General features: G+C 37.2%; 1 protein-coding gene across 1 annotated transcript in view; it reads left to right on the top strand.

Annotated features, from left to right (window-relative positions):
• Window positions 1-2,716: 2,716 nt before the first annotated feature.
• Window positions 2,717-19,434, top strand: part of GRM5 (glutamate metabotropic receptor 5) — a 176,645-nt gene continuing 159,927 nt past the window's right edge. Inside the window, exon 1 of the mRNA XM_021716750.1 lies at window positions 2,717-2,901. Within this exon, the coding sequence (XP_021572425.1) occupies window positions 2,717-2,901 (185 nt within the window). The remainder of the gene's footprint in view (window positions 2,902-19,434) is intronic.

The following is a 19,434-nucleotide window of genomic DNA, read 5'->3' as shown; positions in this document are numbered from 1 at the left end:
ACTCTTTAGAAGGAAGTCTCTATGCACAATTTACATTACAGGGTGAGGAATCATGCTTTTCTGTTTGGGGGAAGGACCTGAGGATATCTACACAAATTATTTGGATTTTCTATATATGGTAGATTTGTCTCTTTACCTCATTTTTTATTCAATAATTTATTTATAGCAGTATGAAGTGATGGATAGTTATTTTTTACTTTGCATTATAATTTAATACTAGATTATTTATTATTTTGTTTTTAAATTATTTCAGCTATGACATTTTATAGATGTTTAAAAGTTAAACCGTTTTAAGTTTTAAAGCTATATTTTCATTATTTATTTTTATTTCATTACATTGTGGTTATATAAAAGACTCTGTCTGCTAAGAATTCTTTAAAATTCATTAGTATTTCTTTATATCCTACCAGACAGTAAGTTTTATAAATAATCCTAGTACTTAAAAATAACTTTTATTTTCCAATTATTGAGAGCAGTTTCATATATATATTGTTAGATGATAACTGGATCTTTTTTATCTTTTAAAAAATTTAATTATTCAGGATATGTATATATTTACGGGGTATATGTGATATTTTGGTATAGGCAAACAACATATAATAAGGTAAATAGGATAACCATTTGCACTTTTTGTCTACTTACTATATTGAAAATATGTTTATGTATACATGTAATCCAAAGTAGATATAAAACTCTCCCACCAATCTGATGATAAAATCTTCCATTTCTTCATTTTTATTTATATATTTTGCTGCTACATTATTAGAAAACTTCAAGGTTAGCATTATTTATTTTCGCTGATAAATTAAAGCTGAAATTTAATATAATAACCTTTTTATCTCGAAGAATGCTTTTTATTAAAGTCTCAGTTTTCTGACAGTAATGAAGTTACATAAAATTTCTTCCTTATTGTTTGCTTGGCATGTTTTGTTTAGTTTTGTTTCCATTAGTTTACTCTAATCATGTCGATGTTGTTATGTTCTAGAGGTGTATATTGTAAATAGTAGATATTTGAATTGGAAAGATATATTAGTTTCACAATCTTTGTCTTTGAATGGAAAAATATATACTTATTATAATAACAATATATACAGATGTATTTCCACTTTAAATTTTCTATTTGTTTTGCTGTTTCTGTATTTCTTCTTTCTCCTTTACTTTTTTATTTTGTAGTGCTTGGTTTTCTTTACCTCTATTTTATGGAAAGTTTATATTCTGGCATTTCTAGTGCTTACCATAACCACTAAGGACATGTGTATAACCTACCAACATCTATAATTGATTGATATTTTCTACTCCATTGCAGAATAGTATATAAAACTTAGATTATATTCTTATTTGATATATTACTATAGACTAATATGTTAACTGTGTTTTCAACCTCATGAATGGACTCAAATACACATTTTAAAACTATTTACTTATTTATTTTAGAGTTGTGTGGTACATGTGAAGATCTACTTCATAGGTAAATTGTGTGCAAGTGAGGTTTAGGCTTATTAGAAGTTATTTAAAAGTACAATTTACTCTGCACTTTAAGATTTTTATTTTGTATTTTCTTAATGAAATCTTACTCCTCTTATTGCTAGAAATAAACATCCCACCATAGATTTTAAATTTTCCAGAGAACTTGTTAAAAATACCTACAGTCTTGGCTTTCACAGACCTACCTGTCACATTGCTGTGACATATATGTATTAATTTTATCCTCCTTTAACAAGAGTCTCTTGGCAGGAGTAAGCCACCATGGAGTAACCAAGTTTAAAATATTGGCTTTACTATAGAAGTAGATGTTTGAAGTTTTTTGAAGCCTGATGTTTCTTTCATTGGTTTAAGACCACAATTATTTTTCTCTTTTTCATAATAATAATATTTATTTTTACCAATTATCTTTACTCAAAAAATTGTGTTTTAACAAACTTTGGGTAATGATAATGCATTTGAACAATTGGTCTTGTTATATACCAAGTCCACTTCAAATCTGCATTTTGTGGTAGAAAAGAAGCAAATAATACCCTCACTCTATAGAACGACATGGAACATCTGAGCATTATCTTTAGCAGGCACATCTGGTGCCTAAAATAGCGTGGAGAACTAAAATGTACCTGCCACTATAACCAAGATTGTTTATAAGCATGGAGCATGTACATGCTGATGGAGAAACATCTCTGGTATGAGATACCATTTGTGAAATACGGAACTTATTACTGGGTTTTCGGCTATTAACAATTGCATCAAAGCGTCTTGTGACTCAGCTGCACAAGAGAAGTTTCATTCTTGGCTAAATACAATCTGTCAACATACCCATTCTGAGTTTAATGTCCTCAAAACTAAGACTCTCAGCCAAATTTTTTTCTGGGACTCAAAGACTCACGAAGTCTTGCTTTTAACATCTTCATTCCAAGTACAACTTTAGCCAAAAGTGACAGAGCTGGATAACTACAGGATGGAGGGAGAAAGAATGTCCTCTTACCCCAGGACAGGTGGCAATTGTACTTGTACTCGTCTCTGCCCAGGGGAGGCTGCCTATTGGCTTTGATTATAGGCGCCAACGTTGGGGATCTGGGCCAAGTTCCACTCACATATAGGAAGCACAACTTCTGCTGCCTTTATGAAAAATTGAGGGTATTAATATCATAAATCTTAGTGATTGCTGAGACAGTCTTGCATATTGGGGCCCCATTGTTAGTTTGCACTTTGCTCAGACCTTGCCCTAATGCCGGGCTCCTTTCAAATTATTTTGGCAGGTGTGTTGGCTGTTCAGCAGTTATTGGGAAGAAGAATGAGGGAAACAGAGACCAAACTCTCACTTCCTTCTGTAGTTCTGTGGCCTGCGCTGTCCCATGTGTTACAAGCCAGATCGGAAGGACTGAGACTGGCATCTGAATCTGGAAGTAGAAAGTGAGAAAGGACTTAAAGGATTATTCTATTCCTCCATCAGAAGCAAAATTTAATTTTCCATTACAATTCCCCACATATTCATAGTGATTATATATACCTCAGATGTTCTGAAATGATTCTGATTGATAATAGATCATTCTACTGTTTTTAACAGAACATTTATACTTATGAGATCATGTGTCCCAAATTTGAGTTTGGAAACTGTTTCAAACTATTCTCATCCTGCTATAGCCTCAGCAAATAATTTCTACTGTCATTTGTCTTCATTCGAGTTGAAATTAATGATAATGCAGAGTTCTAATTTATATGCATTCTGTTGTGCCCCCCACCCCCCACACACACATACACCTACCCCAGGGGCTGAGCTCTCTTATTTCTGATATGACTTTTAAAGATGTGATTTAGGGTAGTGAGCCTAGGGATCAAGTGAAGCGATGGAAAAAAAGAGATGGATCTCACGTGTAGTCTGAATCGTGAATGTGCTTTTTTCTCTCCCAGGGCACTCTCCTTCAATGGGCACAGCCTACCTGAGCTTGGCTAGGTCTCCAGGCTTCAAGGGCAGCATCCTGGGCATGTGAATTTCTTCAGACTCATTTTCTCCCTGCTGCCTGTGTCTTTGTCTCTTCCAACGCCAACTAGTGCTGATTTCTGATTTAGCCACAATTAGAATCCTCAAGCACTTGAAAGCTTTGTCCCTTCTAAGGCAACATTTAATCCTGGTGTGTCTAGAGTCCGATCTAAATCACAGCTTTGGAGTGGGCATGTCAGACATACTCTCCCCATCATGATTTCTCCAGAATTCAACATTACCCTTCTATCCAACTATTCAGGAAAGAAATATAACTATGAAATATCTGACCTGAGTGATAGGACAGAATTATCCAAGGGGGAGTTAGAATGTGAATACTAATTGAAGCTCATTTCTGGCTCTCATTTTGCTGCTTTACTGGTACTTTAAAATACGAACGGAACCTCTTTCTGCTGTCTTTTTCCCAGACCACTTTAACAATAATCAATTCTGTGGCCAGAAACTTTAAAAAATCCAGTTAGTTTTTCAGATTGGTTTATAATTTTGTACTATTATGGGGAATATATGAAATATCCTTTTCCTCACAACTCTGCCAGCAATAGGTGTTATACTTTTTAATCTTTACCAGTGTTATAGGTACAACCTCATAGCACATTGCTACTTTAGTTTGTAGTTTTGTGACTTCTGCAGAATTTGAACGTATTTTCATGTGTTTGGTGGCTATTTGCATATGATTTTCAATGAGTTGCCTGTACATTTTCTAGCAATTTATAAAAGCTATTTGGATGTTATAATTATTCCTTTTGCCCACCATCTATATTAAAAACATTTTTCAAAGGTAAACATTCGTTGATATTGCTTATATTTTTCCACACACATTGCAATTTGATTCTTATTTAATTTAATTAAAATTTATAATTTTTATTCAAATTTTATTTAATTTAAAATGTGTTGCTTCTCTTATAGATTTTAAGATTTTTTTTTAACTAAGAAGTTTCTTTTACCTCTGGGTTTACCCAGAATCTCCCAAATATTCAACCTCAGGTCTAAGAATTTGTCCCATAAAAATAAAAACACCAGGACATAATTATATTTATAAACATTATTGTACCATGATTCATCATATAAAAATAAAATATGGAAATAAATGTTCATCAATAGAGAAATGATTAAATAAATTATGGTGGATAAACATTGTTTAAAAAAAAAAAGAGGACTATAACAATTGCCTTAGAAATATTTTTCACAATATATTTTTGAATGAGAAATGCAAGTTGTAGGAAATTATGTATAACATAAACCTACACTTGTAAAACAAAAAATGCAAAACACATATGCATGAATATGTGTAATGTAACATGTTTATGTCTTTATATCTACAAGAACATAGAAAATATGGAAGGTCATGTCCTGATTGGGTTAGAAAACACTAGTGCGGTGATAGGGAAAGAGGAATAGAGGAGGAGAAAATAATTTTTAAAATTAGGGAAGATTGTATTAAAGACAAAATATTAAAATAAAAAGTTTTTAAAAATCAGGCTACATTTTTAATCTTTGTTTTCTTGAGTGTCTTACCTCACTGTAAAATTCACCTTCAATTTATTTTCACAAAACATCATCAAGGAGATAAAACTAGATTATATATTTGATAATAAGAGTATGATGGAGTAGAGATAACCTAGACTTAGCTCAGCTTCTAGCTATTTGGTGATCTATTTGCTTCTTGAAACATAGCATGAGTCTAATGACTCACAGGTCCTTCCCAGCTCGAACTGTCCCTCATCTATGATCAGACCCAGAGATGTTCAGGGGCATCACTATTAACCTTCCGGGTTGGATGTTCCTTACTGGATGGGTGGGTGGGACAAGGAGTGTAGTCCTCTGCAATGCAGGGTGCTAAGCTACCACACCCCTGACCCCTACCTATTAAGATAATTTCCAGTAGCAATTCGCTCAGTGGTGACAACCAAAAATGTCCCCAGACATTACCAAATGTCCCATAGGGAAGTAAGAAAAAATAAATAAATAAATACATAAAATAACCACCCTCAGTTTTGAACTACTAATCTGAGTGATTATTACATCCTTTTCCTGAGATTTGTTTTTCTGGCAACTTGGAAGGACACTGCTCAATAAGTCCTTTGAAAACTGGCCTCTGAATTATTTCAGTGCCCTTTATTTAGATTAAGTATGTGTCACCTTATTATTTGTGTGAGAGAGAGATACGAGCTTGTTGTTTTCCTCTTTATATTGCACAAACAAGTTATAATGACTCATTCACTGCAGGCGCAAGGAATCTCAGCCTTCAGGTGCTCAGAGAATGTTAATAATAAATCACAATTATCTGAATTGTTTTGAACAGCTATTACATGGCTAGGGAACAATGACTTCTGATTTTTTTTTAAATGAGAGAAGTTCCTTTCTATTCATTTGCTTTACTTCCACAGTAATCAAACCTACACAGGAACAACTTTATTCTTTATTGCATTCTTTTATCTTAGAATTCCAAGCTTTTACGAAAGTGGTAATTCAGGATAAAAGAATAAATCAGGAACCTAAAAACTCTTAAGTCTTTGATGATTTTTCTTTAAAGTAATCACCCTGAGTTTGGATAGTCCAGAGAGATCTAGAATTCTGAACAGTCCTGTTATTACATCCTAAATAAAATTATTCACAAATGTCATATACAGGTTAATTTCCTTGAAGGATAATTTTGTATTTGTCTCAGTTATAAGTTTCAAAAAGTTTTCTTAGACAACTAAGAACCACAGAGGACTATAAAACCATCACACTGACAGAGCTGATTTTGCGATTTTTGTGGGTATGGCAAATGTAGTCTGAGAGTTGGCTTTATCAAAACAACCTGTTAGTGAGGCTGGATGGAAGCAACTAACCCCACCATCTCCGGCAAGGTGATGGTTGCTGAGACTTTTAAAAACAAATTTAATTATTGTGTAAAATTGAGTGGCCTAAGTCTGTTCACAGCACAAGGAAAAGTTTTCTGTTATAAATAACATTCATTCATTAATTAAAAATTGTCTAAGTACTATATGTCAGGCATTTTGCTGAGGATACAGTGGTGAACAGAAATGACGTTCTCTCTGTCCTAGTCATAAATCAGTGTTGCACATTTTGAAGGAGAGGCATTGGTGCTGTATAAGATCTGTGCTACTTACAAGGTTAGGGAAGACTTCCCTGAGAAACTGATGCCTACACTAAGATTCATTAAGAGTTAACTTGGAGAAGAAGGGAGAGAAGAGCATTTTGGGACATTGTGTGTGCGAAGTCCTTGTGATGAAAGCTGGCCTGTGAGACTGAAAAAGAGACAGGAAAAGGAAAGAGTGATGTGACATATTTGAGAGGTAGGCAGAGGCCAGACCCTCTAATTCAAAATAAATTCCACCTAAATTCTATAAGCAATGAGAATACTATGAAGCACTTAAATGAGGAGTTGACATATTCAGTTTTATGTAAACAAAAGGTTGACACACTATGTGTTGAAATTATTTTGACTGAGTTTAAATAATGGGTGTGAGAGGGACCGGGGTGGGGATGCTGGCAGTTAATTTGGGAAAGAATTTAACTGATCCACCCAAGCAAGAGAAGATGCAACTTTGTATTAGAGTAGGCATGGCAGTGGTGGTAGAGATGGAGAAAAATGAGCAGATTCAAGAGATATTTATTGAGAAATAACAAATGAAACAAGTATTGGTAGGGAGTGAGAGTGGGAGGAGGGAAAAAGGAAATATTAGAGTGATCCTGGAAAAACAGGATTCATAAGGTGAACAATATGCTTTCTGAATTTTAGAAGAGGTTCAGATAATTTAATTAACTTCTCAAGGGTCATAGAGTCAATCCCTGGTACAGCCAGGATTGAACCTGGGCAAGTCCAACAGCAAAGCCAGGATTTTATTCATGGCTGAAACTATTCCTACATGCTTTGTAAGAGAGTAAGTCTGACCCAGGAAATGAGACACTTAAAAAAGGATTGGTGCCCTTTGTAGTAAAAAATGGAGTGCTGGCACATTTATTTTAATAAAATATAAAATACATCTCTTAACATAGACCTCTTCTTACACTTGTACACCCCTCCCACACTCACACTTTTAGCATGTGACTTCCTCTTACTCTAATAAGCCAATTACAATGTGATTCTGGAAGGAATACAGCAGTAGTGTCTACATTGTTTTCCGATCTCTCCAAATCTCAACATGAAAAAAGATAGAAGAACCAGATAGCAAAACAAAAACACAAAGATGTTATTTAAAAATAAAACCAAGCAGTAGGTTATGTCCAAAAATCTCAAACTACAGCACCTACAAGCCCTACATTGGTGTTTGAGTTGCCTAAAATACCTGAGATCAGAAGAAATTCAAACTAACCAGATTAGTGGAAAGCAATTTTAGATTAGCACCAGGAGAGGTATTGTTCTATACAATAGTAGATTAGACAAAGCCGCCTGTGGTATGTCCGAAAGGGGCTATAGCAGTCAAACTCCCATAAGTTTTCAAAACTGACCCCCAGGTCTCCCTTCCAAGTAGATCCACAAACAAAGGAGAAACTTCTGGAGCCAGAATCATTATTGGTTGACAGCAGGTAAACAAGTTGTAAATGTGAAGAAGGTTCTGTTATAAAAAGCTTTCCACCTAATAAATAAAATTAATAATAGAATTAGAATGACCCTTCATGCAGTACCCCCCAAGTAATAAGGGACGTGGTCATCACAAGTGGATGGAAACTGACTCTGAGCAGGATCTGTCTAATCTGATCAAGTTTGCAGCAAATCCTAGGATTAGAGAAACATGCTGAATTGAACCTTTGGTTGGCAATCAACAAAATCTAGATCGCTGAGAAATATCCAGGTCAAATGCCCCTTTCTCTTCAACAGATAAAATTATAAGGAAAAGAAAGGGACAAAATGGAAACCATAAAAGACATATCAATTTTCCTTAAATGGTACAGACCAAGTTCCTGGAGAGGTTCACTTAAGTGATAAAAGCATCATGAAAATTTTTTAAATTAACAAGAAAATATAAGTTTGTGGTTAAATTTGGAGCAGAGAGGGTTATAATTGAGCAATCCTCTGAGGTAGTGGCAAATTTTATCTTGACCTAAGGGATGGTAACAAGGATGTCTACCTTGTAATAACTCATAAAGGCCTACATTTGCTTTGTGTAGTTTTCTGTAACTTTATTTTATCTTACAATGCAAAAAGAGAAAAAAGCAATACAATTTACTTGGACAGTTCCTAGTTTATTCTAAAAAATAAAATAAGGAACTGGAGCAATATACAGTCATTCTTGTGAAAGTAAAGTATTCAAAGTATGGTTCATACTTCCTCAATATCCAGAATTGCTTCAACTGAGACTTAATATCAGAAATTGATTTATAAATGCCATTTGCAGTTTCACCTCTTATCCACCTAGGTTAAGTGACATAGTACCTTATCTAAAATTTGTCTGATCAATGTACCATATATGTCTTCAAGGCTCTCTCTTATTGTGACCAAATCTGTGTCTTCAAATGGCTGGTTGGGTTCAAGTATTTAACACCCAAGTGAACAATACCTAATAGTTATCTTGCTACAACGACTGAAAAAGGGAAATGATCATGGTTGATGCTCAAAGCAAGGATTCTGGGTAGAAAATGTTCCTTGATCCTCCAGATCATATGAGATGAAATTCCCCAGAGCAAGGAATAAAAAGATAGTGAATTTTTAAAAACTTCCTTGGATGCCCAGAAGATGTTTGACTCACTATTGTGATGTTTCCACAGCTGTCTGTTTGTATAAAGTGCTGCAGGAAATCTGCCATTCTTCTCAAAAACAAGCAAGGGTCACTAAAGCCCCATTATTGGCCCAAAGCAGGAAATACAACAAAGTCCAACATAACACAGTTCTACTGAAAGGAATCTGGCTTAGGGAGGAGTGGTAGGTTTTTCTTAGGATTGCTAGTCTAAACTGTTCCCAGGCTGGTCATGATTAAAAGACATGCTTTTTTAATGATCAACAACCTATGACAAATTGCAAGACTATCAATAGAAGAAGGAAGCCTGTGTATCAAGATGTAATCCTTTTCTGATGTGCCAGGAAATATTAACCACTGATGACAAAGTAAAATAAAACAAAGGTGATTGTTGACATACCACTTTTTGGATGCATGCCAGGGCTATGTAACTGCCCATGGAGACGGGAAGGCTAGGCAGAGTCACCCATAAGTACAATTATATTGGTTCTGGTGCCGACTGTTCCACCAAGTCGCATTTGTGACCTCAGGTAAAGCATTAAACAGCAAAAGAGGTTTTTTTTCCTACTGGAAAATAAAAAATTAGGTTAGTAATCCTTTGACATTCATTAGTCAGGTCATTAGTCAAAATAGTGGTCACCTTTCAAAGGAAGTAAAGTTATGTATATTCTAGGAGGTGTATGGGATCTCTCATTGTAGTGCTTGTAAAGAAAATCTGAGCATTGTCCATGTGTGAAATATAAAATGTTACTAGATAATAATTGACAATAAACAGTGAAGTCTCACTACAGATGCCTACAATTATCTAGTGGTATTCTTTGGAGAAGTTAAAAATGATTTATTCATTCATTCCTCCTTTTACCCAAATAAACACTTGTAAAATTGGTAGTTATCAAGTATCTTTCAATCCTAATGTGCACTGAATCTTCTTAACTATAATATTAACATCCTCCCATGAGAAGACTTGGATTCAACCAACCCTTGAGCCTCTGAGAACCAGCGTTCTTGAAATATTGAGAAATTCTTCCTCACTAGAGAGCAAGGAATAAAGATTGATCTGATGTCCTAGGTCTCACATGTATTGTGTTAAGGGTAACAGAGACCATGGTCTTCTATGAGCAAAGAGCCTCATTTTCCCAAACTCTAGTCTTCTTTCTACCATGTATGTTCATTTTGCCTGGCTGTATGGCCTCTTTACTGCATCCTTAGCTGAGACTCATCTTTCGAAACCTTCTTTCCTTCCTTCTTTCCTTCCTTCTCTCCCTCACTCCTTCTTTCTCTTTTTTTCTTAAATCATCATTGAATACAGGTAACTCAAATGTGAATCAAAAACTCAAAGATGTTCAAAGTTCCCACAACTTCCTCCCTGCTTTAGTCTTAGAAGGATTCTTACTGATTACATAGAACAAAATTACTGTGGTCCATGTAGTCTGGACTGTATCTCACAGGAGAGAATACAGCTCAGTCAGGCTTAAGACTATATATTAGCTCAACCCTGAGTCTCTAATCTTCCTTACTTTTTTAAGAGTCTCAAGAGTGAACAGAACACACAAGATTATGTAGTACTGGTCTTACACCTGCCAAATTTAGAAAACAAACTATCTCCAGCTCTAGAGAAATATGCTAGGGAAGCTTATTCCTAGAATCCAAACTTATGTTCTTATCCATAGTTATTTATCTGAATTTCTAAATTTCAAAAAACATTTGATGGAAAGTATTCACCTCAACTGATTATAATTGACAGTTTTTAATGTATCATGCCAAGTATGAATAATCATTTACTTTTCTTTAGGATATAAATGCTAGATTATGGTATGCCTCTGAAGATCCTATTACAGTTGTAATATAATATTTGGAAGACATAATCTGAACATGCACAATCTGAATTCAGAAAGACACATGTTCCCAAGGATTTTGGAGAAGAACTTGTGAACTTGCTTTGCCAAAGAATACTACAAAGTTGATAGAATTAAGATAAATGGAGATTTCATTTCCTTCAGTTACACCAAGGTGCAATTCAGTCTGTCAGAATTCATAACTGGGAAACCCAAAGTCAATTGGCAGAAATTGCCCTGTAAAGATTAATTTGGGCACAGTACATTTATAAAATATAGGGAGGAAATTTTTATATACATCATGTCCTTTCTCTCCAATTGACATTTAAGACATTATTGTCCCATTGTGAATTTGAGGAATTTGTCATGATGGCAGTCCCATTACCAGATTTTATTTGAGGTGACTTTCTTTCCCACAATAGTCAAGTGGTTCTCAAGGACTGCAAGAGAGAACTGGTCCAATGTGAAAGGGTTTTTCAAGCTTCTGTTTGAATTGTGGTTGCTAACATTTCATTGCCCAAAGCAAAATCATGGCCAAGTCCAAGTAAGAGTGAAAGAGCATTAAAAGGTAGACTGCTAGGGGTGTGGCTACAGGAAGGAAAAGAGTTTTTCCATTTTTATAACCTATCACAAATTTCTGGCAAATGGAAGGAAACATCAGGAGAGGGAAAGAAATATTCCCTGTTGGCATCCACTGTCCCATAACTAGAAAGTGGTGAAGATAGGATTTGATCTGTTGCTAGAGCTTGCTTTTAGTGCCTACACTAACATGCTCCACCCCCAGTATTTTCTGATTGACTGATTGCTAAACTCTTTCCAATATAAATGAAGTCTATTTACTAGAATGGACTTAGCCAGTAATATATATCTAAGGGCAAAGAGAGACTGGCTTGTGGCTTCTCCATTGTCCTGAGCACTTCAGGGTGCATGGATTATAAGTACAGGATGGTATGGGTGACTCTTACAGCTCTTGCTTTTGCCTGAGAGGGGATTTTCTCTCTTAATCTCCTATAACCATTCGGGTATCTAAATGCAAATACCACAGAGGTACAAGCCTCAAGTATGAAGCAAATGGATTAAGACCAATGATTCTGGTCAACCCTCTGTCCTCAGCATGCTACACCCAGAAAACCCACTTCATGACAGTTGTTAAGCAACTCATATCTTGGAAATTCAAACTAGAAATGCAAATTAAAACTATACTGAGATACCATCTAACTCCAGTCAGGATGGCCATCATCCATAACTCAAAAAAACAACAGATGCTGGAGAGAATGTGGGGAAAAGGGAACACTTCTACACTATTGATGGGAATGTAAACTAGTACAACCTCTGTGGAAAACACTTTGATGATTCCTAAAATATCTAAAAATCAACCTCCCATATGATCCAGTAATCCCTCTTTTGGGAATATACCCAGAGAAACTCAAATAATTCTATAAGAAAGATACCTGGGAGACGGGGCAAGATGGCGATGGCATAGGTGAACTGGTGAGATTCTCTGAACGGACCAAGACTGCAAACTGCTGAATAGACAGACTGTAAAGCAGAGGGAAAAGTGAACAAAACTAGAAGACCCTCATAAGGAAGAACAGGTCATTGCAGAAAAGAAATAAAAGCAACCCCACCTTCCCTCAAAAACAGAATTGAAGAGGGGGAGGGAAAGGGGTAAAGGGAGAAAAATCTACAGAAATGAAGAAAAACCAAAAGAAGAGTATGGGTCTCTCCCAGACGCCTGGGAGAGCAGACACTGAGAAAATTGACTTTGGAATACAAGCAATGAAAAGTCCCCAGAATGAAGGGTCTCAAAATGCAAATGTAGATATCAGAACAATAATGGAGAGATTAAAAAGAATTGGAACCAGTGTCTCTGAGTCGCGGGCGCTCAGAGCCTCCCTGTGCGACCTGCGGTGCCGGGTGCTGGGCGGGGGAGAGAGCTGGAGGGAGCAGGGACCCAAAACTTCCCCGCACGCTGCAATACCTGGCCTTAGGAAATGAGGTAAAGTTTGTTGATAGGTGGGCAGGGCAGTGGAAGTCTCTGCCTGGAGAATGGCAAGGCAGTTTAAGCAGATCTGTTTTTCTCCGCTTGTCTGGGTCCTCTGGTTTGGGGTCTCATGCTGAGTGCCTCAGCCAGGGTGGACCCGGAGTTCCAGAGCTCCAAAGTTCCAAAGGGCAGGCTCTAAATGGCAAGAGTGGCGCTGGGACTCTACAGAGGACTTCAGCCAGTAATGGAACCGGTTTCTCTGAGGGGCGGGCACTCAGAGGCTCCCTGTGCCACCGGCGGTGCCAGGTGCTGGGCCAGGGGAGAGAGCTGGAGGGAGCAGGGACCCAAAACTTCCCCGCACGCTGCAATACCTGGCCTTAGGAAATGAGGTAAAGTTTGTTGATAGGTGGGCAGGGCAGTGGAAGTCTCTGCCTGGAGAATGGCAAGGCAGTTTAAGCAGGTCTGTTTTTCTCTCCGCTTGTCTGGGTCCTCTGATTTGGGGTCTCATGCTGAGTGCCTCAGCCAGGGTGGACCCAGAGTTCCAGAGCTCCAAAGTTCCAAAGGGCAGGCTCTAAACAGCGAGAGTGGCGCTGGGACCCTACAGAGGACTTCAGCCAGAAATGGAACCAGCGTCTCTGAGGGGTGGGTGCCCAGAGCCTCCCTGGGTGACCGGCGGCTTGATGCCGGGTGCCTGGGCTGGAGACAATGCAGCCAGGGAGGGATCTGGAGGGGGCTGGGACCGGAGACTTCCACACACGAGTAGAACAGCAGCAGTGGGGGGAGGGGCGCAATATCTGGCCTTGCGTGGGACTGAAGCTCCCGGGTCTGACCCCAGCGTGGTTGGTGGTGGGCTGGGGGATGGGGGTAGCGAAGTGATAGCCTTTTTGGGAACTCACGTTCAGAGAATCTCACCAGTTCACCTATGCCGTCGCCATCTTGCCCCGTCCTCTGGGATGGATATTTCTTGTTGATGGAATGAATCTTTTATAATTATGTAGTGGCCTTCTGTACCTTTTTTAATTTTTGAGAGCTTAAATCGTATTTTGTCTGAAATTAGGATCACAATTCCTCCTTTCTTTTGTGTTCCATCCACCTGAATATTTGTTTCCCATCCTCTTACTCTGAGCCTGTACATGTCCTTTCTAGTGAGATGGGTCTCTTGAAGGCAATATATTGCTGCCTGGTGATATTTTATCCATTTTTCCATTCTATGTCTTTTCTGTGGTGCATTTAGTCCATTCACATTCAGACTAATTATTGAAATGTGAGAGTTAGTCCCTATCATAAATTTCTTATATAGTTGTTGTTGTTCCTCTTTGTTTGTTGTCTTTTTTTTTTTTGGTTTTGGGGTTGATTCGTGTGGGTTATACTCTTTTTCCTGTACTTTTGTGAAGAACGCTGTGGTTCTTTTTTCCTTTTCTTCTGTATTTAGTCTTCTTCATTTTTTTTTTTTTTTGAGTTGGAGTCTCACTCTGTCATCCAGACTGGAGTGCAGTGGCCACTACCGGCCACTGCAGCCTTGACCTGCTGGGCTCCAGCCATCCTTCGCCTCAGCCTTCCAAGCTGCTGGAGCTACAGGCATGCGCCACTACGGCTGGCTAATTTTTTTATTTATTGTAGAGATGAGGTCTCACCAAGTTGCCTGGGTGGGTCTTGAACCCTCAGGCTCAGGCAGTCCACTCACCTCAGTCTCCCAAAGCGTGGGATTACAGGCAGAGCCATCAAGCCCAGCTTGGTACTTTCTTAAGTGTTTCTTGTAGAGGTGGTCTGGTGGCAGCGTAAGTTCTTAGGGATTGAATATCTGGGAAAGGTTTTAATTCTCCCTTGCTGATGAAGCTTAGCTTGACTGGGTAGGTTATTCATGGTTGCAGTTTTTCATCTTTTAGAACTTTGAAGATAGGGCTCCAAGCTCTCCTAGCCTATAGCGTTTCTGTAGATAAGTCTGCTGCTATTCTAATTGGTCTTCCATGGTAGATGATCTAGCCTTTTTCTCTTGCTGCCTTTAGGATTTTTTTCTTTTATACCTACTTTGTTTAGGTGAATTGTTATGTGTCTGGAAGTTGGTCTTCTCATTTGTCGTCTTGCAGGGGTTCTCTGAATCGCTTGTGTTTGAATTTTTGCATCACTGATGAGATGAGGGAAGTTTTCTTCAATAATCTCATGGAATGTTGGTTCCAAGGTGGCCTCTGTTTCTCTTTCTGTTTCAGGAAGGCCAATTACACTTAGTTTCTTTCTCTTGAAGTAATCATTCATCTCTTGAAGGTTTTGTTCTGTCTTTTTAACCTTCTTTTCTATGTTTTTGACAGTTTGGGTTTTTTCTATATTTTGGTCCTCAAGCTCTGAGATTCTTTCTTCTGCTTGGCTAATTCTGCTTTCCATGCTTATCAGTTTATTATTTATTTCATTCACAGTATTCTTTATTACTGTTATCCCAGTTAGCTTTTTATTTTTATGAAAATAATATGAGAATAAAAACCATTGTCAATCATGCCTCACAATTTCAAATTTTGTTGCTAATCTAATTTTTTAACAGTTTTGTCCAGTTTCTAAAGGCACTAACTTCTTTCTTTTCTTGAGTTTCTGGGAATGCATGTCTTTCTGTGGCCCTATTATATGTTTGTGTACTGGTTACTATATGTAGCTTATTGGAGGAGTTATAAAAATAAGCAATAACTCTAATCTCATCTCAAACTCTAAAGTTATCCAGTTAGTGATGACTTTAGCCAGTGTGGTTAAGAGAATTTTTCTAGTTGGTGTCCTTTTGTCTGAAATGCCTCCTCCCAAAATTAGCTATTTGTTCCTCTGTCTCTCTTTTCTTTTTGTCTGAAATTCCTCCTCTCAAAAATAGTTCTTTGTTCCTCTGACTCTTTCTCTTCTGGAAATCTTGCTTAGATAAAGTCTTAAAAAACCCTTTAATTTTTGTCTATGAAAATATTGTTTCTTTGGAAACTGTTCTGTAAAATCCTCCCATTGAATACCTTGATGTGATCTCCCAGCTCAGAATCTGTTTCTTACTGTAGTTGTAGAACACACTCTTTAGTACTCCCTTGGAAACATATCTGACACAGTTGTCATTTCATATATAAGCATGGACACTTTATAGGTAACACCTCTGTTATTCTTCTCAGTGAGGGAATTACTATTATTATCCTCATTTTAAAAGATAACAAAATCAAGATTAAGAGAGACTAAATAACTTCCTCAGGGCCATATACCTACTAAGCACTGGCACTTAGAATTGAACTCAGATTTTTTCTACAGTTTATCCAATATGCTAAATCAAATAAATAGAATATAATAGGTTAAGAAAATCACCATGAAATTTACATAATATAATCATCAATATGTAGGTCAAAGGTACAAAAAATGATCCTTCAAATTACTTATATGTGACTAAAGAATGCAATAAGCAATACTCAAATAGTCAACACCCTTTTTTTGACCCTTGTTCAGAGGTCCCCAACCTTTTTGGCATCAGGGACTAGTTTTATGGAAGACAATTTTTCCATGAAAATTGGGTAAGAGGGTGTCCATTTAAAACACACTTCTAATGTTAATCTGTGTTTGCAACCACTCCCCAGTGCTAGCTTCACTGCCTCAACTCCACCTCAGATCATCAGGCATCAGATTTTCATAAGGAGCATGCAACCTAGATCCCTTGCATGTACAGTTCACTATAGGGTTCGCACTCCTATGAGAATCTAATGCCACTGCTGATCTGACATAAGGAAGATCTCTGCTCACCTGCTACTCATCTCCTGATGTGTGACTCAGTCCTAACAGGCCATGAACTGGTACCATTTTGCAACCTGGGGGTTGGGGAACCCTGCCCCAGCTATATATTTATTCAAATATCCATCTATCATTACATACCTATCATGTATGAGAGTTTAAGTTGTTCTATACCCTTATCAACATCTGATTTTGTCTTTTTTGTTATTTATTTATTTATTCATTTATTTTAAAGATGGGGGGTACAATTCAGGATTAGGTATACAAGTGGTATCATACAGGTAGAGTTTAGGGTTCCCTTTGGTGCCCACTTCACCTGGTTTGAAATCAGGTGAGCTTATTGATGTTATGTGCCTCCCCTCTCTCCCCTGGCAGTGTCCTGCTACTTCCAGTTACTTTCTTATAGTATTATGATGAATGTTCAGGGAATGCTTATGAGTAAGACTTCATGGTACTCTGTTCTTTGTTTCGTGATATATCACTGAGTATAATAAACTCTAAATCTATCCAGGTGCTATGAAGTCCATATGTTTGTCCTTCTTTATGGCTGCATCATGTATTCCATCATGTATATGTACCACTTTTTTTTTCTTATTCAGTCCAGTTTTGATGGATAGCATGGTTGGTTCCATGTTTTTAAAATTGTGAATACTGCTTCAATAAACATGCAAGTGTAGGTACCTTTCTGGTAGAATGATTTGAGTTCCTCTAGGTATATTTCCAGTAGGGGGATTGCTGGGTCATATGGAAGGCCAATCTCTAGTTCTTTTAGAAATTGCCACACTCTTTTCCATAGAGGTTGAACTAGTTTGCAATCCCACCAGCAGTGTAGAAGCATTTTCTTTTCTCTGCATCTTCGCCAGCATCTGCTGTTTTTTGTTTTATTAATGATGGTCAGACTTACTGGAGTTAGGTGGTATCTCAGTGTTTTGAATTGTATTTCTCTGATAATGAGTGAGGCTGAGCACTTTTTCATGTGTCTGTTGGCTGCCCAAATGTCTTCTTTTGAGAAATGTCTATTCATATGTTTTGCTCACTTTTTAAAGCGGCTGTTCATTTTCTTCCTTTCAGCACATTTGAGATCCTTGTAGTTCCTAGATGTTAGGCCTTTGTCAGATATACAGTTGACAACTATTTTTTTCCCATTCTGTGGACTGTTTCTACACTCACTTGATGTTTTCTTTTGCTTTGCCAAAGGTTATCAGTTTAATGAAGTCTCACTAGTCTATGTTATCTCTTATGGCATGGGTTTTGATCAGGAATGAGTTGCCTACTCTGATTTTCATAAAGGTGTCTCCTGCATTTTCTAAGAACCTCATAGCTTGAGGTTTTAAGTGTAAGTCAGCGATCCATTTAGAGTTGATTTTTGTATATGGAGATATATAGGGGTCCTGTTTCATTCTTCTGCATGTTGTCAGCCAGTTTTCCCAGCACCATTTACTGAATAGGATCTCCTTTCCTCAGTGGTTGTTAATGGAGGCTTTGTTGAAGATGAGTTGGTTGAGAAATTGAAGTTTTCCTTCTGGAATCTCTATCATGTTCCACTGGTCTAGATGCCCGGTGTTGTACCAATACCAGGCTCTTTTGATTTTTGTAGCTTTATAATAAAGTCTGGAGGAATGATACTTCCCACTTTGTTTCTATTTTTTGAGCATTATTTGTGGTCATTTACATTTCCATATGAATTTCAGTATTGTCATTTCCACGTCTGAGAAGATGATGCTGGTAATTTCATGGATTTTGTGTTGAATCTGTAGATTACCTTTGGTAGGATGGACATCTTAATAATGTTGATACTGCCTATCCATGAGCATGGACAATTTTCCCATTTGTTTGTGTTTTATTGGACTTCTCTGAGCAGTGTTTTGTAGTTTTCATTGTATAGTTCTCTTACTTCTCTGGTTAGGATGATGTCAAGAAGAAAAAAATATCATAGAAAAAAATCAACAAAACAAAAAGCTGGTTCTTTGGAAGGATAAACAATATTGACAGAATCTTAGCCAGAATGACCAATAAAAAGAGAGAAAACACCCAAATAAACACAATCAGAAACTAAAAGATCAAATCACTACTTACCCCTAAGAAATATCAGAGATTACTGTGTACACCTGTATGGAAACAAACTTGATTATTTAAATGAAATGGAGAATCTTCTGACACTGCACAACCTCCAAAGGTTGAAACAAGAAGATGCTGAGATGCTAAATAGACCAAAAACAACCCAGGAAATCGACTCTGACATTAAAAAAAAAAAAAAAAAAAAAAAACTACCTACAAATAAAAGCCCTGGACCAGATGGCTTTCCAGTGGAATTCTACAAAATGTACAAGAAGGAGCTAACACCAATCCTATTGAAAGTATTCCAGGCAATTGAGAAAGATGGAACTCTCTCCAAATCATTTTATGAAGCTAATATCACACTGGTACCCAAACCAGGTAAAGATCCAACAAAAAAGAGAACCACAGACCAATATCCCTAATAAACATAGATGTAAAAATTCTCAACAAGATTCTAGCAAGTAAGATCCTGCAACACATCTCAAAAATCATCCACCATGACCAAGAAGTCTTTATCCCTTGGATGAAGGGATGCTTCAACATTACAAGACCGTAAATATAATTTTTTTTTTTTTAGTTGGAGTCTCACGCTGTCGCCCAGACTGGAGTGCAGTGGCCGCTCCCGGGCAACCGCAGCCTCAACCTGCTGGG

Source organism: Carlito syrichta, unplaced genomic scaffold (assembly GCF_000164805.1).
Source record: "Carlito syrichta isolate Samal-C Ts95f unplaced genomic scaffold, Tarsius_syrichta-2.0.1 Scaffold308910, whole genome shotgun sequence".
In the NCBI taxonomy this organism is placed as follows: Eukaryota; Metazoa; Chordata; class Mammalia; order Primates; family Tarsiidae; genus Carlito; species Carlito syrichta.
The sequence above is the reverse complement of the archived record's forward strand: the minus strand, read 5'-3'. Positions and strand labels throughout refer to the sequence as shown.